This window comes from Helicoverpa armigera, chromosome 9, assembly GCF_030705265.1.
Source record: "Helicoverpa armigera isolate CAAS_96S chromosome 9, ASM3070526v1, whole genome shotgun sequence".
Lineage (NCBI taxonomy): Eukaryota > Metazoa > Arthropoda > Insecta > Lepidoptera > Noctuidae > Helicoverpa > Helicoverpa armigera.
Genome location: NC_087128.1, coordinates 1,329,610 through 1,354,858, shown reverse-complemented (window position 1 = coordinate 1,354,858; position 25,249 = coordinate 1,329,610). Strand labels below are relative to the sequence as shown.

At 39.7% G+C, this 25,249-nt stretch overlaps 4 protein-coding genes across 5 annotated transcripts; 1 reads left to right on the top strand and 3 right to left on the bottom strand.

Annotated features, from left to right (window-relative positions):
- Positions 1 to 1,941: 1,941 nt before the first annotated feature.
- LOC110372678 (protein melted) lies at positions 1,942 to 12,532 on the bottom strand. Of its 2 annotated transcripts, none has more exons than XM_064036073.1 (13): positions 12,120 to 12,532; positions 11,276 to 11,530; positions 10,518 to 10,722; positions 9,952 to 10,211; positions 9,509 to 9,655; positions 9,127 to 9,284; positions 8,101 to 8,420; positions 7,930 to 8,019; positions 7,697 to 7,851; positions 6,902 to 7,615; positions 6,577 to 6,678; positions 6,088 to 6,267; positions 1,942 to 5,683 (listed from the first exon to the last, which is right to left on the bottom strand). In XM_064036073.1, the coding sequence occupies exons 1-13, from the start codon at positions 12,222 to 12,224 to the stop codon at positions 5,435 to 5,437; spliced, it is 2,940 nt and encodes a 979-aa protein (XP_063892143.1). In that variant the 5' UTR covers positions 12,225 to 12,532; the 3' UTR covers positions 1,942 to 5,434. The 2 variants fall into 2 exon arrangements, with proteins under 2 accessions (XP_063892143.1, XP_063892144.1); XM_064036074.1 differs by having other exon boundaries at positions 10,518 to 10,704.
- A 648-nt stretch (positions 12,533 to 13,180) lies between these two features.
- On the top strand, positions 13,181 to 15,138 carry LOC110372711 (cytoplasmic tRNA 2-thiolation protein 1). The gene is made up of 4 exons (XM_021329656.3): positions 13,181 to 13,372; positions 13,455 to 13,994; positions 14,122 to 14,326; positions 14,497 to 15,138. The coding sequence occupies exons 1-4, from the start codon at positions 13,325 to 13,327 to the stop codon at positions 15,108 to 15,110; spliced, it is 1,407 nt and encodes a 468-aa protein (XP_021185331.3). The 5' UTR covers positions 13,181 to 13,324; the 3' UTR covers positions 15,111 to 15,138.
- On the bottom strand, positions 15,125 to 17,868 carry LOC110372712 (mitochondrial E3 ubiquitin protein ligase 1). Its single transcript, XM_021329657.3, has 6 exons — positions 17,580 to 17,868; positions 17,164 to 17,321; positions 16,734 to 16,891; positions 16,111 to 16,384; positions 15,819 to 16,026; positions 15,125 to 15,677 (listed from the first exon to the last, which is right to left on the bottom strand). The coding sequence occupies exons 1-6, from the start codon at positions 17,694 to 17,696 to the stop codon at positions 15,558 to 15,560; spliced, it is 1,035 nt and encodes a 344-aa protein (XP_021185332.1). The 5' UTR covers positions 17,697 to 17,868; the 3' UTR covers positions 15,125 to 15,557.
- Positions 17,869 to 18,525: 657 nt separating this feature from the next.
- Positions 18,526 to 25,170, bottom strand: Pea (peanuts). Its single transcript, XM_021329670.3, has 13 exons — positions 24,824 to 25,170; positions 23,255 to 24,123; positions 22,976 to 23,137; positions 22,785 to 22,889; positions 22,547 to 22,693; positions 21,957 to 22,469; positions 21,631 to 21,878; positions 20,730 to 21,396; positions 20,515 to 20,655; positions 20,057 to 20,209; positions 19,489 to 19,814; positions 19,138 to 19,317; positions 18,526 to 18,802 (listed from the first exon to the last, which is right to left on the bottom strand). Exons 1-13 carry the CDS (start codon positions 24,915 to 24,917, stop codon positions 18,580 to 18,582), a joined length of 3,828 nt encoding a protein of 1,275 aa, XP_021185345.3. The 5' UTR covers positions 24,918 to 25,170; the 3' UTR covers positions 18,526 to 18,579.
- Between the last annotated feature and the right edge of the window lie 79 nt (positions 25,171 to 25,249).

Genomic DNA, 25,249 nt, shown 5'->3' with positions numbered 1-25,249 from the left:
AAATATAAATAGATATTACTGTTATACCCTCGAATTTAGCTGCAACAATGTTAATTTCACCATCCAGAGCCGGAAGCGAGAGGGTCGAGAGCGGAACTCTATTGTTAATGAGAAGAGCCGACCCTCCATATCCATCAGACCTATCACATCTCAAAATATTAAAGTGTGGCATGAAAGCTGAGACTTGGGGTAAGCCAAGTCTCAGCGATGGAACAAGCCGAGGGCTTGTATTTGTTGAGTAGGAATATGAGGTCATGTTTCTTATGAAACACGCTCCTCACATTCCACTGTAGGAATACCTGGCGAGGCGCCATTTTTAATATTCAGTAAAAGAGTAACAAGTTGATGGGCGACGTTGGACGGTATTTGGGAATTATTGGATAATATAGTTGTAAGGACTTTACTTAGAAGTTCAATTATAGAGGAAAAATTATTAGAATCATCAGGGGGGCTACTGAGGGCGCAGCCATTAGGCTGTGAAGAAGGGGGAGAGTTAATAATATGCTGATGAGCGACTTTGTCGTAAGAAGGAGAGAGGGGAGCATGGGTCTTAGGCTTTAAGTAAACAGTTTTGCGATATGACTGAGAATTACTGACTGTAGATTTTACAGCATTCGCATAGTTGCGAGAAACAGGAGGAATTGTTTTGCTAACCTCAGCATATGAAAGCGATTTCTCAGCCATAAGATTCTTAATAGCTTTCTGTCTACCTAACTCCGGACATGACTTGCTATTAGCATAGTGATTTCCAGAGCAGAGCACACAGAATGCCTCGCCCTCAGAAATGTTGCAACCATCACCAGGGTGATCGTGGCCACATTTGCTGCAGCGTGGTTTCGAGCGACATATAGACTCCACGTGACCGAACCTACAACACTTGCGGCACTGAATGGTGGGGTATACGTATTGAGAGACCGGGAGAGGTGTAACAACAATATATCCTAGTAGGTAGTACTTGACCATCGAAAGTAATAACGCAAGTTTCAGTAGGCTTGAATTCGGTTACACCATCTCTAAATATTTTCCTACTAATGCGACGAACCTTGAGTATTCGTCCACATCCAGAGGGCACAGTGAGGTAGTTCATCGCTTCTTCTTCGGTGAGGTCGGTAGGAACACCAGTAACAACACCCATACGGGTTATGTTAAATGTGGGAATTGCTGCAACATAACTATTTTAGCTAACAAACCATTTATAATAAAAGAATTAGCATCCTGAGGGGATGCAAATTCTACCGAAACTCTGTTCCTTCCAACTTTCTTGACGCCATCACGTACGACATTAGCGATTTTGTTATTCACTAAGAACATGCCAAAAGTGACTGGGTGCAATGTGGTACCTGCATTAGGCTGGGACTCCAAGCGTGAGACATGGACAATGAATGGAGCTTTATCAGTGGCAGAGTATCTACTGCGACCTATTTGATTTCTCTGCTGCTTAGCCGGTTTGTACGCATTGTTATCTTCTCCAGAACGTTTCCTACCGTTCTGGTTAGATGAGGATTGGGATTCGGAATGGGAAGGGATTTGGGACTCCGCAATGCTGCAAGCAACATCTGCGAATTGGGAAAGTGGGTAATTGGGGGATGGCGGAGCAAAAGAGATGTCAGGCGGATCAGGGTCGGGAGGTTTGTTGCGGTCCATATTGGGTTAAAGACTTACTTAACTAAACGGAAAACGTTCACAATCAAAAACGCACACAAGGACAATACACAGAAACAAAAACAAGTCACAAAAAGTCACTTAAACACACAAAATAAACAAAAACTCTAGACACACGTGCTAACCAAAAACACTCTGTGGCGAGAATCTTCTTTTCCCATCTATGTTGGGGTCGGCTTCCAGGCGCGTGACGGGACTATTTTCGCAAAATGAGGGTATAAAAGAATACCAAGAAGTAGATGCCTGCAGGGTAGGTAGATATAAATAAAACACGAAGACTTACAAACAACTATTGTAATAACTAATAAATAGGGCAGTTTTAAGTACACGAGCCAAAACGTTTAGATCGCATGACGCACTGGAAGCGCTCAACTACGTTACGATCTATTACTGTAGCACCAAGTTCATAAGTTGTCCGAAACACTTAAACTTAATCAACATGTTTCATATAAATATTTGTATGTACAATTGTTTATATTGGCTATAGAAGCTATGTTATTATAATTTATTTTGGCAACTGTATGTTCTTAAACTATCGGTAGAAAGGTAGCACTCTACACTCATCATTTTAAAACATGGTCTTAGAAAAGTACAACCTTTAGTACTAGGTTTAAACCGTTAACACAAAGAAAGTTAATGGATTAAACCTAGCACTAAAGGTATAAGACCATGTTATATAATAAGGTGCGATAATACTTGAGCAAACAACAAAATACTATTTGCAACTTTTATGAACGCTAAGACTTCATAAATTCGATAATTTTGGCATTTGTATTGTTTCCATACAAGTTTAAATGTGTATTTAGTTTTATAGAATGACTTGACGAGAATATATCACGCGATGTAGAGTACTACAAATCTGTATAATAATGGACTCTTCACACTGACTTAACAATATGTGTACATAAAACATTATGAATGATTGATCATAAGAATTCTTATATTATTTACTGGGCAGTATACATGTTGATATAACAATTACCTTTATACATACAAGTGGAGATAATTACTACAAACTGTACCAAATATAATCGTATCAAGATTTATTTTTAGTTTTGTAGTCAATTGCGTACGTAATAGGTACATTAAATAATTTCATTTAAATTCGGTGGCGATTTCAGGCGATTCATCAATAAAATCTGATTCAATTAGATAACAATACAATATATTTACATCTAAATAATTATCGTTTATAACTTGTATAATGGACGTTATTGATTTAGTTAATATCTGTTATTTACCTTGAAGCACCTATAAGCACAAATGAGGGCCCAATACTGATGAAAAGTATTTCTACAAATGTTACACATTTTAGAAGACATTAAGCTATTCCATTTGATTAAAACCGCACTCTGATAGCATTCTTTATGTGAAAGTCGGAGTTTTCTTCAATATTGAGCCCCAAAACAAGCTAGTGTTATGTTACATAGCATTAAACATAATACCTAACAAAAGAAACAATTTGGTTTACCAATGAACACTTGACTTTTTGGTGATAGCAACCTCAGGTTTAGACAGTGACAGTTAACTTAAGTGTATATCAAGCAGGCTTAACTATGGACTAAGTTATTCAAATGGTAATAATATTGTGCTTTCATAAAATGCGAAATGGCAAGTTAAGTACTGGTTTACAATTAGAAATTAAAATAATCTTCGAGGGAGAAGTTCGTTAATTTTAATTAAAAGTTCTCATGTTTTTCTGGTCTCTCTCCCCTTTTGTAATTAGTCAACTTAAACCTACTTAAGACTAATGTCATTCGCGTTACAACCATTTATAATGATTTTTGAGACCACAACAGTACATAATAATTTTATTATTATTTCGAAGCACTGAAAAGGACGGGAATGTTAATTTTGAATCACAAACATTAAACAAAACATTAATATTAGCTGATGACAACCATCCTTACCTAAACTACTGGACTTATTCCAGTTACAAACTTCAATCAATATTAGTTTTGGCCTTCACACAAGGATTCATAAAATATGTAAGTAGTAGTGTTGTATTAGTCTCACACATGAAAAAATAAGTAGCTATGACCATTGACCAGCTTTCAGTCTTCTAGCTTTATAAAATCTCGAATTTGTCAAAAATCTTATAACTTATTGTTTATTATTAAAAAAACTTTAAAAAGGTTACGAATTAGATACGAGTTTCACTCATAACTTGTTATAAAAACGTAGGTCCATCAATACAATGTTGCAAAAAACATTAAGCTCTATTCAAACGTTTTTATTCGATTTTTATTGAAGTAATAAACGTTTTATCGATTACAGCGATCGTGAGTACATCGCTCATCTTCGTCTATGTTAAGGCCGGCTTATACAACAACTCGGACATATAATTACTGTATATGTATATTTTCATCTATAGCAACACAAGCATGATGTTTTAAGTTTACTTTCTGTTGTGCAAGCCGGTCACAATTATTCTTCCAATGAAACGGACGGATTCCATAATAATTATGTGAAATATGTCCCACTTACTCAACTAAACAAAAGTGCCTACACAACTAAATAACTTTGTTTCCTATTTCCGCTCATTTCTGCATAATATCTACAACTACACAAAATTGTAAATGTTCATTGTACTTTAAGCGCAATAAAACAAACTCTTACGAAATATAAGGCACTACCTACTCATTATACAAATTAGATGATTGAAAACAAGTTATCCTTCTTTGACCTCAAATGTGCAATTCGAAGCAAAAAGTTACAATATTAGCGGTATTTTTTGTGCCTCAATTGTTTTTTTTTTCATCAAATGTCATACCTAACAATATCTAACTTACAAAACGATTATAGATTTTTTATCAAAGCATAATGTGTAAATTAAGTTGATGCCATTTTATACAACCATGAACACGATATAGCGTATTTATTTAATTTCTATATCGGCATTTTTTATGAATCTGAGTACCGTAAAAGCAATTTTACATACCACTACAACAGAACACTAAGTAGAACACACAATGTATGGATATCTTGGAACACTACTTTTAATAATGTCATATAAATAAGGACGAATATAAAAAAAGTCTTAAAATAACCTCGTATCATTCCCGATATAAGTAGGAATGTGGTTAAATATTCTAAAACTTATTATACTTTGTGAGCATTTTCATTTATTTTATTTACATGACTGTATGCAGCAACCATCGACTATGACAGAGTGAGTGGGGGGCAGCCTCCTCTATGTTCTAATTTCAAATTACGATTAGACTGCCAGTATGTCACCCGCCTTACTTTATTTGAAACTTTCTTATCTTACATTGATATTATAATTGTTGCTAATACTTTGAACATTATGCATTTCAAAACATCTAACTTATATCAGCAATATACATACTATGCTACTTAACAATTTTACATGTATATAATAGCAATATGTATACAAATGCATGTTTCTATACAAGTCTTATTTTCAGTCCATTTCATATGTATTTATTGTATATGGCTGTTATATATTTTATTGAATACTTATAAACATATAATATAGTTTTATAATACAGGCAGAAAATAAATGAGCAAGTTTACAACTTTTGTTTTCTGGGAACCATGTCACACGGAATGTCCCATAGCAATATAATAATTCCGTACCTTTTGCAATACACGTTTTGAGCAAAGATGAACATCTGTAAAGCCTATATAAATACAGCGCTTTAATGTTTAATATTATGAATATTTTATACAAAATACTAGCTAGAAAGCTATTGGCTAATGTTTTTTGCTCAATTCTGAACATGTATATTACTTACCGACTTCAAATGAACTAGAAGCTCTTGAGCGTGAGTCCTCTCGCAGGCAAGCTGTTAGCCTTGGCCGGTGCATCTCTCGCTTGCGAATGTGCAACTGCAATACTGAGGCACTGCACCCATTCCTCCGCGTTCTTACCGTCCTTAGGCTTCAGGATAAGTGTCTGGTCTCCCGTGAAGATCTCGAATGCTTTCGGGATGTTTCTGGCACCGCGGGATACTTTTACCGAACGAATCTGGTTTATGTCGATGCTTTCGCCGCCGCTCTATAATAACCAAACAATTATATTGCTATTAATAAAAAAACAGGTTGTCATTCGATGAGCGGCAAAAGTGACAATTACAAAATGAACACAGATATACAGTATCGCATTAGGTTAAGATAAACCTGTAATGGTAGATTAGTGGTGTAAAAAAAAAGAATATTTGCAAAAAAAAACTGTCAGTATGCCATGTTAATTATATAACACCAGCTTCCGCCCGCAGCTTCGCCCGCATGTGCTAATAAAAAGAATCCAATGTTTATTCTAGTACTACCAAGAATATGGTACAAAGTTTTATGATGATATCGTTTAATAAGTTATTGTGTGAAAGCGCAGCTTTCGCAAAAAGGACTTTCGCATTTTTAATATTAGTAGGATGACTTGTATAAAAAATTCAGTACACTTACGGATCCCTTGCAGGATAGATGTGCTCCGGAGAGCGTGAAGTACCGAGTCCGCCAGCGCCGGAAGAGGCGCCAGCGTCCCTTCTTCTCCTTGAGCTGGCCCTCGATGACGGGCGCGCCGTCCGCCGCCAGGAACCCCACCGCGCGCTCCGGGTGCGTGCACAGGAAGCAGCCCCACGTCGCCTGCACCACATCGCACAACATATTGATACAAGCAAGGCTCCTTGACGTTATTAATAATAAAAAAAACTCGGAATCGACCGTAAAGGAAACAAAAGAACGTGACTGGTAAATAGCGCAAAATATAACACATAACTCATAACTCGTAAATAACACATAATAACAATTGTATTCATATAATAATAATTCCCCTTATGTATGAATACAAAACTGTTTTATGTGAAATACGCTTTTACTGTTTGTATATTTAATATATTACTGTTTGTTTTCCCAAATAAATAAAAAAATAAAAGTAAATGATTATAACCATACCTGTGTAGGCGGCAGAGCGGCGCCGTCATTCCGTCGCGCCACCACTTCGAACACGTCGAAGAAGCCTGCTGCCCGTAACTCGTTCAGCAACATCTCTTGTTCCTGAACATCACAAAAATAGTTCTTTGTAGTTTAATGAATGTCTTCATAAGTAATGGTGAACGCATATCCATTTGAAACTACTGGCGCAAACGCAGCGTAAAAATATGATTCTGCCAAATGATAGAAAACCGATTCAAGTGGTGGTAATTGATTTCACGTAATGAATTCTAAAATTGGTTTCCTTCACTGCGGTCTATTCGGACAGGATAAATGTATGGGATACCTTGATGCCGGGGAAGGCGCCGGTGACGAGCGTGAGGAAGGTCTTGTTCTCGCACTTGAGGATGTCCCAGCAGTGCTTGAGCGAGGCGACGGTGGGGTCGCGGGAGGACAGGGCCGCATCATGCCTGGCTTGCAGCGCCAGGAACATGAGGTGGATCCACACGCGCGGCGCCCGCGTGCGCATGGAGAACAGCGCGCGCGCGTACAGGCAGTGCAGCCCGCGCCGCCCGCACGCGAACTGCAGCCGCGCCTGCTTCTTGCTGCGCCGCTCCTCGATGGTGCACTTGGCGGGCGGCGGCAGGCGCAGCGACACGTTGTCCATGTACGCCTTGATCTTGTCGAGGTGCTTCTCGCAGAAGTGCTGCACGGTGTCGCGCATGGGGTAGGGCTCGAACACGCTGATGCGGTGGTTGGACGCGCTCGTGCCGTTGTTCGTGTTGATCATGGTGACGCTGGTGTTGTTGGCGCGGCGTGACGTCACCGTCACCGGCCCGGAGATGGCGACGGGGCTGGACGGACTGACGGCGATGGGCCCGGAGCCGGGCTGTGCGGATGACGTCACCACTGACACCGTGCCCAGCGCGGTGTTCGAGTGCTGGATCGACACGGATGACGTGATAGGTGTGAGACCGTCTGATGACTTGCCTGATGTGAGCGGGTTCACGGATATTGACTGTGTTGCTAGAGGCGGCCCTGATATTATTGTTTGGTTGTTCTGGAAAGGAAATTAATTTGAACGTAAAGTTGTATCTATTCATTGGAAAGAAAGCTAAACTACATAGTTTGTGGCGCTTACAGTGGTAGTGGGTGCTCCGATCAGTATATTATGGTGATGGTGCGAGCGCGGCGTGGGGCGCAGCACCCGCGGGGGAGAGATGCTCGTCACCGTGATGGCGCCGCTCGACCTGCCCACCACGCCGCTAGACGACGACGACGGCTTGCTGTTCGATACTGAACACGAACAAAATACCATCACAAATAACTCCACCAAAAAAAGGGGAAAGACCAAAAAAAATTTCGACAAATTACCTGTATTAGTAGTCCCATTCGGCGGCGTATTAATTTGCTGGGACGATGACAACCGCGTCATACTTTTGTGAAGACCGCCTACTGAACCACCTGGAATACATCTTCAGTTACTCACACAACCATATAAAACAAATGGTACATTATTTTCAAAAGTCGAATGAATATTCTGACCTGCAACGTTAAGCCGTGTCATGCTGCGGTGCGGGGCGGGGCCGGGATGCAGGCGGCCCGTGCTGCGCGAATCCCCAAGCTTAGCTCGTCGCGCGTACCCGCCCGGCGCCGCCCCCGGCCCCGCCCCCTGCGCTGCTGTAGGCCCCGCCCCCGCAGCATTCGTCGCACTGTTAGCACTGGTGGTATTGCCACTCGTGGTACTGGTAGCAGCAGCACTGGTCGTGTTCGCTGGTGTCTGACTGCCGCCAAGTCGTACGATGGTAATTCCCGTAGACGTTCGGTTCACTTCGCTCTGACTTGACCCAGATTTTGGACGGTTCCTGACAAAAATGATTTGGTAACGTGACGTATCTATACGCGATATCATATTGAGAACGATCGACACAATAGAGGCGCCTGCCATGCGCAAATAAAATGAACATAATATTTCAAGAAAAGCGACAAAGTATTTCAAAAATTTCTTGAAAACAATAGTAATATTGAAAGAAAAATTCACACAAAACGTAAATATGGCATCGAAATAAACAATCCCGAAACAATGCAAATTCTTGGCACGTAAAACATAGATCATCATTTCCCGAGCCTTTTCCCAACTATGTTGGGGTCGGCTTCCAGTCTGAGATGACAGATGCAGCTGAGTAACGATGTTTTACAAGGATCTACCCGGTCAACCTAGAACCCCTTGGTAAGACTGGTGTCAGACTTACTGGCTTCTGACTACCCGTAACAACTGCCAAGGTTGTAGATGACAGCCGGGACCTACAGTTTAACGTATCCTTCGAAAAACAGACATTGGTAACCAAGACATAATAGAGAGTACATACACACTTAGAAAAGTTGTATTGATACTTGAGACCTGGAATCGAACCAACACACTCATATTTGAAAGGTTGGTCTTTTAACGACGAACGGCGCTAGGACACAGAAAACATAGATATAAATAAAATGTTGTTACTCGGTGACAGCACTGATATCAAGAAGTCTAGCGCTTGTTACATAGAACATAGCTAAGTAATGTCTAGTTACCCGGTGTTGGCCCTTACGGCGGTGAGCAGGTTGTCGGTGAAGAGCGCGGGGAAGGCGGAGCACAGCGACGTGGCGTCGCGCAGCAGCGCCGCCTGCTGTCCCCGCTCGCCCACCGACAGCACTGATACCACGAAGTTCAGCGCCTCTTGTGCACGCTCCTGTGTAAGAAATAACAATACTTTCAATTCAATCTTACTGATATTATTAAGACAAAATTAGTTTTTTTCATGGTAAAACAATAAAAAAAAACATGTGTTTCAAATAAGCCTTTTCGACAACCTCTTATGAAATATCACGAACACCGTAGTTATTCTCCTTTCACCAACTGACCCCTATGTCATCTGGTGATCTCAGGCAGGCTATCACCTGGTATAATACTCACCCGACTGGTATATCCGAGCTGCGTCAGTATGTTGGCGGCTCGCGTGACGGCTGCCGGCGCGGCGTGCGGCGGGCGGGCGGCGCGACGCACGGCGGCCGAGTGCTCCAGCACCAGCGACACGCGACTGCGGCTCAGGCACGCTATCACCTGGACATACATTAGTATATTATTTAGCATACGAGAGATTTTGAGTCATTCGCAGTACGCGATATAATAGAATTCGCTATATGCTACTGAGAACGAGATACACACCGAACAGCATGCCATGCGCAATTGCACATATACAAATAAGTTTATGCCGAACGTCAGCAAGAGTACCCGGCCTACCGGCGTATGCCTTCGATAAATTTTTGAACTCAAACAGATGAATATTGTTTTATTTTGTTATATATGAAATGAGTACACAAAAGGCCCGAAAATATAACATAAGCAAGAACACTAACCTGCAATATATCGACACACATACACCCCGGGTCATTCTGACTGGCAGTATTAGGACACAGGTACGACAACAACTGCGGCACGCAAGTCTTCAGCGCTTCGGGCTTCCTCGCCGCCATGTGCTCGAACAGCGCGAATAACGAGCTCTTCTCCACGGGCTCCGCGTGGGGGAGGAGCGACACCAGCGCGGGGGCGTGGCCTTCGAGCGGCTCCGGAGACACTTCGTATAAGTTCGTTAAGATTCGGCAGAGGGGATAATTACCTGGGGAAGAAGATTGGGATGAACAAAATGTTTGATGAAAATATTACAATAAGCTATGCATCTAAACTGTATATAATTTTTTTAGAGATCTGGCTTTTCTACTATGGAATACTTACATTATGTACAAGCAAATATTCTCGTATGTACGACACTTACATTCCATTAACATATTTAAAAATCATCTCGCAAAACTCAGTAGCAGAAATTCTAGAATCACAAGTAGCACCCAATTTTTTTTCATGTCTGTGAAGATTTTTTTTTTGTCGTAACTGATGTAACTCGGTTAAATCATATAGCTAATCTCACCAGACATGATGGAGTCCATGATGGTCTGCACATGCGGCTTCAGCAGCACGGCATGGTGCACCGCCGCGAGGGACAGGTAGCGCGCCATGTGCCGGGAGATCTCGCGGTTGCCCTTGTGTAGGAACTGCACGGCTACCGGCAGGAAGAGTTCCATCACGCTCTTGTTCGCGTAGTTCTCTTTGTCGGACTGCAGGGGGAATGATACCTGGACATAGTGTTATAGGAACTTATAGCTAGTGCTATGGATTCTTGGTATCTGTGTGTGATAATGTACCCAAACAGATGAAACCTTTGAATGTTTTTTTTACAGTGAATTTAATGGTTCTTAGCTATAATGGTTTTTAACTAGGTATAAAATAAAAAAAATACTGTGTGATCTAAAGTTGAACATGTAATTATGTGAGATTTTCATAAATGTTTTCCTTGTTAGTTTTTGTTGTGGTAGTTTCTTTTAACTTGTAATTAACCTTTTAAAAATTATCTCATGCAGGTGTTTATACCCAAAAAAACATCACCTAATATCATGTGATTTTCCAACAAAAAAGTACCATTTGAGGAAAACTTTATGATATCAATGCTTATTTGTTTCTAGAAAATGGTTGTTTCTAGCTCGTGTATAGGTAGAAGAGATTTATGCATTAGGTGCATTTGTGCATTAGGTGCAAATAGTCAAATTACAAGGAAAATATAACATTATTAACTTTTATGAATACTATCATTAAATAAGAATATAAATTATGATTTTTTGAAAGTCTTACCAAAACAATGCATGCTATAATATCCGAAGCAATCTTAGCATGAGGTGGATCATCATCCCGGAGGTGTCCGAGTGGCATCAGGTTGTGGTGTAAGCAGGACTCCAGCAGTGCCACGAGGGCTCCACAGTACTTGTCCAGGGTGCTTGTCTCCTTCACACATGATGTAACTCTCGCAACACATATCTCTATCAGAGCCTGGTCTCGGTCGTTCCGACAGTAGTCCGGCCGTGAAGAAATCTCCGTTATTTGTTTCAACTGCAACAATGCATTTTATTTACTACTCTACAAGATATAATCTTATCATTGATGACGTAAATCCATGATTGACAATAAATTCACTGTCTTGATAAAGGGATTATCTTCACTAAATTAGTTATATCTACAATGCATTACTCTGATTGAACAGTGACCTATTTTGAAACCGAGATTTAGTAAATTTAACTTACAATTCTCTTTGAATCAATAAGAAATAATATTTTTAAGTCTAAGGTCCATAATAAATGATTTATTTACTGTCTATATTAAGTCTAGATGTTGTAATTTACTATTAATAATAACAATCTAATGAACATAATCCATACAGGAAAATTGCAAAGAATGCTAAATTCTATAAGTTATAATATTTATTGGTTGTTTATTTGAATTCTGTAGAATAAAATAATGATTCATAAGTTATTACAAGTGCAATTTCAATTCATTGGTACTTGTTTATCTAACAAGAAATTTCGTATTCTATGTGCAAGTGACTCAGGTGTAATTTACATAGTTTTCTAATTCCTGGTAGGACGAGAACAGGCTATGCCAGTACCAGTCGTATGTTATGTTTATAAGCGGAGAGACTCACCACTTCGTTGAGATCGTCGACGATGTCAGCGTCTGGGATCGCAAAGATGTCGCCGGCGCGGGTGAGGTCCCGCTCCGTCAGCACATGCTTCAGTAGCTCGTGCATCGCGCCGCCGCCCCCTGCGCCTCTACTGCGACGCACTCACACCGAACCGTAAACAACATTCACCGACCGCGACCCATCAATGGACACATCAACAGCCCCCGCTACACACCCACTATTCCACTATTAATGAACTTACGTAGCATATATAACTTGTCGTTAACGTCCCATAACTAACTAGGACACCGTACACATTAGTAAAATTGAAAAAATATCAGCAAAACACCGAAATATGTGGTCTTTTGATGCAATGCAGTCGACGAAGTACGTTTCGTTTCGTTCAGAAATTTGATTGTCAATCAGTCAATGAACTTGTGCAGGTTATATTTAGGTTCATCGGAATTTTGATGATGCGGAACCGTGTTACACTGCGACTGTGGAATATTTTAGCTTCAATATCAACTACAGCTTGGCAAAAAAGAGTCTGACGCGGTGACAGTTGGAACTAAAAATCAAAATCAAATAAAAATTGTTAACATCGTTAATACTGGACATTGAAGTGTCCAAGGGACATCGCCTACTTAAGATTGAATATCTCCAAAAATAACAAATATCAAAATCTGTGAATCGTAGTATTCCGGTTGCCACAGGTGCGATAGTGCTGCCCTCATTTATTCCACACTCTTTTTTGCCAAGCTGTATCACTGTAGAAAGCTAAGTTATATCTTTTAAGTATATAATAAACACAACTTTTTTTTAAAGTTACTACGGAAACGATAATGATATTTATCGATTGTAAGGATTTCAGGAATCAAATTAATATCCGTATTATACAGAAAAAGTTGCAGGCTTTCAAAAAATATGATATAACTTCCTCATAGCATCTTGCATGGACTATTCGACAATGTATAAGAAAATATCCAAAATCTATATCGATAATCGATAGCTTTTCATTTTCTATCATCGAATCGTGTCATTTCTGAAAACCAGCTACGTCGTGACGTCATTGTCAATCATGTGTCAATGAAATTGAGGTTATTGTAGTGTTGTTGTTTCTGTTTGAGTCTCAAGATTTAGTAATTTGTATTAATTATCCAGAATATAGAAGATATTTATATTGTGTAGTAGATTGGGGGCAACATATTTATTTCTTCTTTGCAACAATGCCTATTCCGTGCCGAAGGGAGTGTGGAAAGAATGCAGTTTTAAAAGTGAGTGTTTACTACATCATTTTATGTAGGAAACTATCTAATATTTAGCCCTGCTGTTATTTTAATATCTTAATTATTTTAGCGACCCAAAACTGGCGATGCTCTCTGCAAGGAATGCTTTTTCTGGGCATTTGAAACTGAAATCCATTACACAATAACAAAAGCAGAATTGTTCAAGAAAGGAGATTCTGTTGCAATCGGTGCTTCTGGTGGCAAAGACTCGACTGTACTTGCGTACGTCCTCAAGACATTAAATCAGAGATATAACTATGGATTGAAACTTATGCTGCTGTCTATAGATGAAGGAATCACAGGCTACAGAGATGACAGTCTTGAAACAGTTAAACAGAACCGAGATGATTATGAGATGCCTTTGAAAATACTGTCGTACAAAGACTTGTATGGCTGGACTATGGATGAAATAGTGGCTCAGATAGGCAGGAAGAACAACTGTACTTTCTGTGGGGTGTTCAGGAGACAGGCTCTGGACAGAGGGGCTGCTATGCTGGGGGTCAAGTGTATTGCAACAGGACACAATGCTGATGATATAGCTGAGACTGTGCTCATGAATGTTCTCAGAGGAGACATTGCAAGGCTGAAGAGGTGTACAGCTATAGCTACTGTAAGTCTTTCACTTATAAAGTACTCATAATACTCTTCAAACTATGTGGGAGGCTTTTGCCCAGCAGGGGGACAACACAGGCTAATTAAAAAAAAAAAAGGTTCATGTTATCAATCTTCTGTTGCAGGGCAGTGAAGGCTCAATACCAAGAGTAAAACCCCTCAAGTACACATATGAAAAGGAGATAGTAATGTATGCACATTACAAGAAGCTGGTCTACTTCTCCACAGAGTGTGTGTTTGCTCCCAATGCATACAGAGGACATGCTCGAGCACTGCTCAAGGATATGGAGAAGATCAGGCCAGCTTGCATCATGGACATCATCTACTCAGGTACTTACATAACAACAGCTTATTTATTTATAACTTTTTGTCCACATTTCAATATTCTGTAGTAGTTGTAACTGATTTTGATAATGCCAATAAGTGTTAGATTGTTAAGAGTAAGAGATAATTAGTGAAGAATTATGTATAATACACTAGTTCACATCAATTGTTCACAGGTGAAACAATGTCAGTAAAGGAACAAGTATCTCTCCCTACACAAAGGATATGCAGTCGCTGCAAGTTTGTCTCATCGCAGGAGGTCTGCAAGGCGTGTGTCCTCCTTGAAGGCCTAAACAAAGGCTTGCCTAAGCTGGGCATAGGAAAGAGTTCCAAAGCAAAGAGAATGCTTGATGAGTACAATGCTAAACAGGCACAGAATGGAACTAATACACTAGAAGAAGCTGTTAAAGATTTGAATGATACAGATAGTATAGCAGTACCAAAACCTAAGGCAGTAGTTAAAAGTAAAAATAAGGCCAACAAAGAAAATACAACCAATAATGAGTCATGTAATAAAAACAACTGTTGTGGAGGAAGCTGTAAAAGAAAAACAAGTGTTGATCCAGCAACTAGTAATAAGAAACTCGACATGCTCCTTGAACAGTATGGTTTAGATGAGAGTTCTAGTACAGAGAAACACTCAAGTGCAAGTACCCATAAGGTAAATGGAGTGAATGATGACAATGGTTCAGATCATTCTGATGATGAGACCCCATTCACTGCACAGGATGATGACGACACATGTGGAGGCACGTGTGGTGGAGTAGGATCACTACAGATAGCCTTCTGACATCAATAAACAAATATTTTGAAAACTTTTATTAATTTCATTTATCACACCACTAGACTTAACAATATTATTTCCATGAGTTTCCAATCCATTTTTTACAATTTATATTAAGCAATACTTCAATAAAGGCAAATGCAGGCTTCCCCAGAGCCGTGAGCACCTCGGCATGTTGATAAACATTTGTACAAACACTGCCACAATAAGTCAGATAATTTATTATTAAAAGTACATAGCTGATCAATTATTTCACTACTTATTATGTATAATAAAGAATTGTAATAAAATAACATAGAACATTTCTATTACACTCACATCAACAGTCGCCTACATTTGACAAAATGCTTTGAAGACAACTATGTTATTATGTTAAAATGTGCATCTAAAATATATTAATTTATGCTGTTTTGCTGTACAAACTTCGTCATGTGTTAAAAGTTCGTTATCTATCTACGTAATGAATGCTGGCGCTCTGGAGTCTATCCTCTCGCGACAGATGGGGCAGTAGTCCTTGATGTTGTCTGAGCAGTCCTCACAGAGACACACATGGCCGCATGGGAGTAGGATAATCTGTGAATAAATTATGCAGGTACAGATAAACATAGGAAAAAGGTCCGAAGTGACCAATCACACTTGTTTTATATTTGTTTGAGAAGTTAAATAGTTGGCATAGTAAACAAGTTGTTAAAATAAATACACTTTTTTGTTTACCTCTTTAGGATTTTCTGTGCAAACTACACACAGCTGCACTTCAGTTAGGTTCTTCTCTCGCGCATGCGCCCTTCGCTCCCGGCGGCCGGCCGCCAGCTGTTTCTTCATGGAGTCTTCGATCGCTCGGCGCTTGCGACGCTTCATATACTTATATGCCATGCGGAACGATGCCGCCGCAGCCACCGTGCCGAATAATATAAGAAGTACCCTGGAAAATATTAAGATCGGGTTTAAAACTACAATTACAACTACAAAAATAGCTTATAGTTACAAAAAAAATTCTGAGGCTTACCTCAAAAAGTCTCTTGAACTAGCAAGGCGTTTCAGTAAAGTTGATTTGGTAGCTGTTGTCAGGTATAAGGGGAGGCCATCCTTGGGCGGCTGTATTTTCATTTCGCCACTGCTGCTTCGGCTGAGCTCTCCTATAGCCGTGATGTAGGAGCCGTCCCTCAACATCTCCTCCATGGTCTGGAGGCCTCGCTGTCGGACGCCGGAGAAGAACCCCCATACATGGTCTATGACGCCAGGTGACATTGGCTCAAACTTATCTGATATGACGTCCATGTCTGCACAGAAATAAGCATCGATAAGATTTTGGAAATTGAAATAAGCAACTGTGCACCATACACAATATGTTATAGTCTCATAAACATTTGAAAATAATAATGTTTAGTTATTTCCTCTTTGAATTACAAATGGAACCCAATTTACAATTCATGAAATAAGTAAAGGAGCCTAATTTATTTAGAATTATTATATAATATTCTGTTTATTTAAAATTACAATAAACAGAATAAGCTGTTTATATTTAAAAAAAAGGAAAAATACAATCAGCAACCTTCTTTTTGTACACTCATTATATACAGTATTTTCCTATTAAACATTATGATAATGATAATTGATTTTGAATCTTACCAAGTAACTCTGCAGCGAGAGCATCCACCACCTCAATGCTGTACTTTCCATTGCTGAGCACAAAAGGTGTGGAGTTGCACACCTCATGTATTGTGCGGGTCTGGTCTGACCAGAAGCCTGCTGATGTCCTTGCTATCACATGCTCTTTGATAGTCAGCCTAGAAATCAGTTTATCATGTTTGTAATGTAGATAGACATTATCTTAATTAATCATACTTGATTATTGATATAATTACAGACAATTATTTATTTAACTTAAACATTTAGCTAAACTTAACATTGTTTAAAATAAATAGAAGGTGGTGAATTTGGAGTTATTAAAAATGGAAAGTCTTTATAATTGGACTTTGGATCACATATCATTACGAATGGAGGAAAATAATGTATTTTGATGTTAAAATTGTAGTAGGCATATGTTTTTTACCCTTACCTCTGTACCACACCGGTGACAGAGTTGTTATAGTTGCTTGTGATGGGGTTGCCCAGAGGCTTCACCAGTCCCCTGATCACCACATACGGGATGGTGTTGTTGGAGTACTTGTTGATTTCTTTGTTCAATGTCTGGTCTATGTCCAGAACTGGAGCGGTCTGCAAATCAAGTTGGCTTTGTTGAATGGCTCTTAACCTTTGCATTATTTATTTATCTTACTGAAGAATTAACATAAGGCGGATAATAATCTGAAATCGCATTTCCGGATGAAGAAATATTTCTATAACATCAAAATAACCAAAGTAAATAATATTGATGAAGTGATCTAACCATATTACAACAATATTACGCATTCCTGAAATACGACTACATTTTCTGAACATTTATAAAACGAATACTCAGCATTATCTGCTTACCTGTAAGGCATTCAGGATATGTTTACATTTACTCAGCTGTTTCACACAAAACCCCAAAATAAGACTGTCTATTCCAAGGATCACTGTTTCGCCGATAACTTCCGAAAAGAAGTCCATGGCTCTTCAGATTTATTTTGAGCAGTTTTAAGAAGAAGTACCAAAAATATTACGCAAGTAATTAAACTATTTCAGCTCATTTTCTCCAACAAATTTACTTATTTTTAGTAAAATCCCCAATCACAGATTCTCGCTTTTGACATTTGCGTTTAGTTACATCGCATCATGGATAGACTGACACTGATTACATAAAATTTATGATAGATCAACAAAACGAAACGTAATATTTTTTGCCAATATCAAAGAAAAATCATTATTTTCTAAGGTTTATTATGCTCCATTTCGTACTAAAATTAAATTCGTAGAGAAAGTCACTGATGCTATTTGAGGCCAACTGTTATGAGCCGATATATGGAGCTGGAATAGTACCTAGTCACTGTACCTAATAGAGTGGGATGTTAAACGAATGATTATTTTATTGCTACGAAACAGCGCATGCACACTCACATTTCTGTACTTCCCCCGTTAAAAAAAATCTGAAGTTCAAATCTTATTGGCCATAGGCATCGACTGGGCTAGCCTATTACTGAATAATTCTGTACCACTGACGTAGGAAGTATAAGACAGTATTTTTAATAAGCCCATTGATATTTTATTTAGCCCATTGATATTATAAATACATGAGTATGCATAAACCAGTTTATAGTAGTTCAAGTACCAAAAACTAAGAATTGGCTGGTTAGAATTATGTAGGTAATTGAAAACACTGCGTTTTTCGATCGTTGAGGATTGACCAATTAAAACAATGTGACCACACAGATATGTGGATAGGCAAGGAAGGGGTAATTGATGATATGACTATAAGGTGTTATTTCAAGAAAAAAAAATATACACATTCCATATCAATTTAATTTGTCTCAATTTATGCGCCAGATAATTCAAACTAATTCCTTCTCCTGCGAACTCTAGATATTCTCCAGGCGTTGGGTTCTTCATATTTGTTGTAGAGCGGTTCCAATCTCTGGTTCTTCTTGAATTTGGACAGTTTGGTAGGGTCGGAGAACTTGAAGAATGCTGGCGCGAACTCCACCAGCCATTTAGGATCGATGGTGGTCACTTCGCGCATGTACTCCTTTGTAGTTTGGACGAGCTCGTGGTAGATAACCCTGTTGAGCAAATACATATTTTAGTACATTGAAATAGAGCACACTTTTTTATGGTGAATTAGAAGTATAGTAGTATAACCTGCGGGTTGTTCGAAAGACATCCCGCGGCCCTGGTACATAAAAGGCCTATGACGGAACACGACGGTTTTTAGTCAGTAAGAGTCTGACACTCCCTCATCATTTCATGATTTTTGAAGTCGTTAAAAAAAAAAGAATATAATTAACGGTTCTGAGCAGTGCCTGATGCTAGTGAGTATGGAGTAAGTTGCGGGCCGCCACAAAATTTGGCAAGAACTATACTTAATTTTTGATAGAGTTTAACAAAAAATGCTTACCATTCAGGTTGCCTGTTAAATAGCGCGCTAGAAGGATGAATGTAAACTACTTGGCTGTCGACGAGAGTCCTGTACCCCTCTTGCGGATCCTTCTTGGCGGCGTTCCTGAAGAAACCGGAACATATTGTCTTCTGGATACGAACTGTGTTCTTGCCCGCGGACACCACATCCAGTTTGTGTCTGTAAAATGTATAAAAAAATAGCATAGGTTTAAATATATGTAAAAGATCTAGAAAATCACTTATTGTATAACACTGTACTACAACAATGGACCAACAAACAGAGGTTAGGAATAAAGACCAACAGAACAAAGTGATTATGTAATACACATAAATAAAAATCACAACTAACCTATCCATAATACCCAGCAGTTGTTTCCGAACATCCTGCGCTCTCTTCAGCGTACGTATCTGCACGAAGTTCTCATAGCACCATGCGTTAGAGAACTTATTATTCCTCCAACTATTATAAACAGCCAGTAACGTCAGGTGATCGCCTTCTGGCTGGTTGAACTTCGCCTTCTTCTGATCAGCCAGTGCTTGCTTGTCTTTGGGACGATAGAACACGTTTTGAACGCTCAGCATTGAAACAATGGTGAGGATCTCGTCAGAACATTGGAGGGCAACTGACATGATTAAGATCTTTGATAAGTTCGGTTCGAGAGGGAATTCGGCCATCTGGAATAGAAACATAACATTTTGTTACTAGAGTTCTAGCTACTGAAGTTTTGTTTCATTTTTCACTCGCTATTTCCCGAAGTTTCACTCGCGTTCCGGGGGAGCTACATCCCGCGCCCGGATAGAAAGTAATCTATATGTTGTTCTCATGAATAAGCTATATATATTAACGCCCAGTTCTATCAAAATCTATTCAGTAGTTCTGGCGTAAAAGAGGAACAAACATCGATACAAATACATACCCTGCGGCCCAGCCTAGTGAGTAATCCTTCAGAATCGAGAGCGGACAATGAGTGCAGTTGTTCCAGCGCCATGATGAGCGACTCCACGGGCGGCGCGTCCATGAAGTCGAAGTGTAGCAGGTCGTTGATACCCATAGTCTTGAGCTGCAGCACCTGTGGTACAAACATGGGTTATGACGTCAGTCGTCACTATCCTTATTATAGGTACCTTTTCAAATCTGTTGAAGTAACTTAACCTTGTCTAAATAAATCATGTATAATGAATATCGTATCGAGTGTACCTAATTTTTGGTGATGATTCTTAGTTGATATAAAAAGACAAATTTTGAAAATTTGAGTAAAAATAATCATATTACAGGTTTTGCGTTGTCGACATAGGATTGTGATATTACTATCAAGCAAATAAAAATCAATAGATTGATTGAATATAGAGAATGGCCGTTAGCTGTAATACGTACAGTGGTAGCGAGGTTGGTGCGCTGTATTTCAGGAACGGGTGTGGGCAACATTTCGTCCCTGTAGGCTCGCTCCGTGTACAGTCGGTAGCACTTGCCCGGGCCCGTCCGTCCGGCACGACCCGCTCGCTGTTTTGCCGCCGCCTGAAAAACCATCAAATATTAGTTAAAAGTTCTAAAAATAATAATAAAAAATAAAGTTATAAACAGTTACATACTTGTGAAATAGGCGTCACTACCAAAGAGTCCATCCCAGTCTTCGAATTATAAACTTTTTGCTTCACAAATCCAGGATCGACAACATAATAAATTCCGTCAATAGTCAGCGATGTTTCAGCAATGTTGGTAGCTATGACGACTTTCCTGGAGCCGGGAGGGGCTGGCTCGAAGATACGCGTCTGCATTTCCGAAGGCAGCGCTGAGTACACCGGTAAGATGATCAGTTCTGGTACATCTGGACCTAGAGACTTCATCCTCTCATACAGAATCTCACACGCGGTATCAATTTCTTCTTGACCAGTTAAGAACAGCAGAATATCTCCGGGAGGCTCTCTCAAATGTATCTGCATCACTGTTATGAGAGATGCATCAAGGTAATCCGTCTCAGGTTCTTTCGTGTACAAAACTTCGACCGGGAATGTACGACCAGGGATGGTAAAGATGGGTGCTTCGAAGAAGTACTGTGAGAACTTGACAGCGTCTAAAGTAGCTGAAGTAACGATCAGTTTGAGTTCTGGTCGTTTCTGGACGGCTTGCTTGAGTAGACCGAAGAGTACGTCGGTGTGGATGGTGCGCTCGTGAGCCTCGTCCAACATGATGACGGAGTACGTTTTCAGGTCCAGGTCCATGAGGCACTCGCGGAGCAACATACCGTCTGTCATGTACCTGGGGGAATACAACATTTAAGAGTTAATATACAATTGAGTGTTTTTTAGGAAAAGTTAATTATTTGAAAATAATCGGCGTGTAATACGAGTACTGAATTTTTTTACAACTTCGATATACGTTTCCGACGCGATGCGTATGCGAAGGAAATCGCCGAGATTCTAATTTGACAAATGAACGGACATTCGCACAAAAATAATTATTCGAAAATAAACATAATCCACAAACACTCACTTGATAACCGTCTCAGGACTGGTACAATCTTCAAAACGGATGGTATACCCGACCTCTTGTCCGAGGCGACATCCGAACTCCTCAGCGACGCGTTTAGCGACAGACATGGCGGCCACACGACGCGGCTGCGTGCACGCGATCTTACCGCGAGCTGTGAGGCCACACTCCGCTAAATATTGGGTGATCTGTGTCGTCTTACCGGACCCCGTCTCACCGATTACTATGAGGATTTGGTTGTCGGCTACGGCCTGGAAAACAATTAAAATTAGTCAATAACATCTTAAAAAAAATATTATGTTGTATCGTAAGAAAAAATAATTACATACCTTAGTCAACTCATCTCTCAGCTTATAAATAGGCAACGACTGCCTCTGTTCTAAAAGCGACAAGTTCGTCTTTTTGCCAAATGAGGACTTCTTCCCGCCAATGACATGCTTCTTCCACTCTGGTAAATCTTGAGGAGTTATGCCAGTACCTCTCATGTTGGCAGCTAAAGCCCTACCGTCACTCTCTGGGAGTGGATCTATCCAGTTCTTGTTCAGTCCCATGGGTAAGCTCTCCATTTCTTGTTCTCTTTGAATCATCTTCTGTTCTCTCCTCTCCTTGGATAAAGCAGATTGCATCATGGCGGCTTGAGCGAGAGAACCGTCAGGGTTCTTGACAATCCTGACTGGCGACAGGTCGTGTAGAGCACGGCCATGTCCTTGTAAGAAAGGAGGTTCTTCTTCAACAAGTTCGATCTCGATGTCTGCTTCGCCGTCTTCGTCTTTTGGTAGAAGACCTGTCTCCTCGTCAAAGTCGGGTAGCTCGCTTTTGTCTATTACTCCCGATGATATCATCTGCACAAACGAAACGAGTTTGGTCAGTTTAAAAACTAAATATATTTTTTATAATTTTGAATAGTAATAGAACTTACCTGTTTAATCTCCCATCTCTCAGGACTGGAGATTCTGGTGACTCTCTTTCTACTTGAGTCTTCGTCGGGGTCCAGGCCTCCCTGTAGACCAGCTAACACTGTGGCGTTCGGTGGGGGACGATCGGGATTGCGACCTTCGCGTTCAGCCTGGAAATTCATAAATAATTATAATAATTTTGCACATTTAGCTGCCTATCTACATCAACAACAAATTCTACATTTAAATTGGTTTGCTTACCTCCAAATGTGCATGTGATGTTGGATTCAGATCTTTGCCAGTTTCTTGACATACATCCTTCATGGTGAGAGATACTTTCTGTCCAGTCACTGATATTACTTTGACCTAAAACAATAATGAGTGTCAGTTTAGAATATACTATTTGAGAAAGTAAATATTTATGTTTAAACTTTATGGTATGATAATGTTACCTTAACTTTGTCGCCTCTATTGACAACATCAGAGACATTGGTCACTCGGCCCTCTGACCGCAGCTGTGAGATATGCACCAAGCCTTCCCATCTCTTCCTCACTCCTTCTATTTGCACAAAGCACCCAAATGGTACTATGTTTGCCACTCTACCATTGTAGATCTAAAAAAAAAACAATATGTTATGTAAAATACATAAAAATCACATGTCAACATTACTAAAAAACATTGTGCTAGTCAGTGTGGGCAAAGAAGTCAACATAAAAATTAATTTACTTACCTTTCCTGGTTCAGGATCATCACTCATCTCAACCTCAGGGCTCCTCTTCCTAGACTTCTTGCCATAGTCATATTTATGTTCCCTTTCTCTAGACGGAGACCTCTTGCCTCGAGCTGGAGATGATCTTCCTCTGGATGGAGATGTCCTTCCTCTAGACTTGGATCTTCTTTGCCTGTCTCTAGACCTGTGAAGACTGGATGTGGGGCGACTCCTGGACCTCTTCCTTCTATCTCGGTCCCTGTTACGACTTCTACTCCTACGGCCTCTACTACGACTTCTTCTATCCCTACTGCGACTCCTCCTATCCCTACTACTACTTCTCTTGTCTCTACTCCTGCTACGCCTGCTTTTTCTATCCCTATCTCTCTCTCTGGATCTTTCCCTTCTCCTACTAACATCTTTGCGATCTCTACTGTGGCTTCTTTCCCTCTTTTTTATATCTTCCTTAGGAATGTCTTTTTTGGATTCTCTCCCAGGACCACCTTGTGATGGAGCTAATGCTTCTAGCTCCGCCATTGCTTGATCAACCACTGAGTCACTTATATCAGCTTTTGACTCATCTTTGAATATTTCTTTAGCTGTCAGTCTTTTGGTTGACTTCTCATCTTCTTCCTCACTTTCTTCATCTGAAGAAAATTTGGGAGGCTTCTCATTAGGGATAGCCAATCCTGGAAACTTATTGGCAAGTGGATTTGAATGTTCTTGACTAGTCTCAGCTTTCTGTGTTGTGTTGGTAGGTTTCATATGCTGTATGATACGTAACAAGTTAGTCATAAAGGAATCTGAAAATTCTGCTCCATTTTCAATAAGTGCCTTCTTGAAAGAGTCAAATGCAGGATTTTTGTCAGCTATGTCAATGATGAATTCAGCTGTAAAAGAAAAAAATATTATATTCTATATGACTGCTACAACAACAATCTGAACATGCAAGTTCTGTGAGTATGAGAATGTGGGTTTGTTTGAACATCTTAGGCATAATGGGTAATTCAGACCACCAGTCATACCAAGGGGTATGAGTTGCCCGGGTAACTGGGTAGAGGAGGTCAGATAGGCAGTTGCTTCTTGTAAAACCCTGGTACTCGGCTGCATCTGGTTATACTGGATCCCAACCCCAACATAGTTGGGAAAAGGCTTGGGACATGATGGAAAGATATATTGACGTATACGTCAAAAAGACTGGTGCATTAGTAACTAGTTGTTGCACATAATGGTGAAATATAAATTTTATAACTATAGGAATGTATATGAAAAGAAACAAAGAGCATTTCTATCTGTTTCTTGACACTTATTTATTAGATATACCGTTTGCCAGAGTCATGCACACAAACTTGTATCACTACGGCATAGATGCATTGTGAAGTATTTATTGAGAAATATACATTCATCAACAACTACACGAAGTCGTGCAGTTTTGGAGTCTTATGGAGTTTTGACGCAAATAGCAAGTCACATAAAATCAGAATAAGTAGTTTTAAGACAATGAAGCGCCAAAATCAAGCTTGAAGACGACAATTAACGTAATAGGGACACCAAGCAGTAGGTACTATAATATATGAAAACTGAACTTACCTAAATCTTTATCATTCAATCCTAAATGATTGTCCAGCTCTGTACAAACTTTTGACACCAAAGAAAGGTGCTCTAATTTCGCAACTTCATCCATTTTACTGAATTCTTATAATTAAATTTCACACAATAAACAATGCTTCACCAGCCCAAACCATTTCTCATTTGACATGTGGCAGTGACAATGACAGAAGAATGAAAGTGATTTGTAAAATAATAATCGAGAAAAATAAATCGGATCACGGATGGCTCAAAGCAATACAAGGTTTTTAAATATATAAATTACTCATATTCATCATCAATGTCATCAATATATTCTTCCAAATAATTACCAGTTGAACGGATGTGATGAGTTTATTTGATGATGATGATTTACAGTGTCTGTAGCCCCGAGTGAAACCATCGTCGTTTTGACTATGACATGTGTCA

What these genes read in the sequence shown, in the direction of transcription:
- LOC110372678 (XM_064036073.1), bottom strand. Translation starts at nt 12,224, where the DNA reads ATGCACGAGCTACTGAAGCATGTGCTGACGGAGCGGGACCTCACCCGC. An exon ending in AGCTCGGATATACCAGTCGG is followed by an intron (nt 9,285 to 9,508) that starts GTGAGTATTATA and finishes TTTCTTACACAG; the next exon opens with GAGCGTGCACAAGAGGCGCT. An exon ending in GCCGTAAGGGCCAACACCGG is followed by an intron (nt 8,421 to 9,126) that starts GTAACTAGACAT and finishes CATTTTTGTCAG; the next exon opens with GAACCGTCCAAAATCTGGGT.
- LOC110372711 (XM_021329656.3), top strand. Translation starts at nt 13,325, where the DNA reads ATGCCTATTCCGTGCCGAAGGGAGTGTGGAAAGAATGCAGTTTTAAAA. An exon ending in GAAAGAATGCAGTTTTAAAA is followed by an intron (nt 13,373 to 13,454) that starts GTGAGTGTTTAC and finishes TAATTATTTTAG; the next exon opens with CGACCCAAAACTGGCGATGC. An exon ending in GGTGTACAGCTATAGCTACT is followed by an intron (nt 13,995 to 14,121) that starts GTAAGTCTTTCA and finishes CTTCTGTTGCAG; the next exon opens with GGCAGTGAAGGCTCAATACC.
- LOC110372712 (XM_021329657.3), bottom strand. Translation starts at nt 17,696, where the DNA reads ATGGACTTCTTTTCGGAAGTTATCGGCGAAACAGTGATCCTTGGAATA. An exon ending in GTCACCGGTGTGGTACAGAG is followed by an intron (nt 16,892 to 17,163) that starts GTAAGGGTAAAA and finishes ACTGATTTCTAG; the next exon opens with GCTGACTATCAAAGAGCATG. An exon ending in AGTTCAAGAGACTTTTTGAG is followed by an intron (nt 16,027 to 16,110) that starts GTAAGCCTCAGA and finishes AATATTTTCCAG; the next exon opens with GGTACTTCTTATATTATTCG.
- Pea (XM_021329670.3), bottom strand. Translation starts at nt 24,917, where the DNA reads ATGGATGAAGTTGCGAAATTAGAGCACCTTTCTTTGGTGTCAAAAGTT. An exon ending in ATTGAATGATAAAGATTTAG is followed by an intron (nt 24,124 to 24,823) that starts GTAAGTTCAGTT and finishes TTTCTTTTACAG; the next exon opens with CTGAATTCATCATTGACATA. An exon ending in CTGCTGGGTATTATGGATAG is followed by an intron (nt 19,318 to 19,488) that starts GTTAGTTGTGAT and finishes TACATTTTACAG; the next exon opens with ACACAAACTGGATGTGGTGT.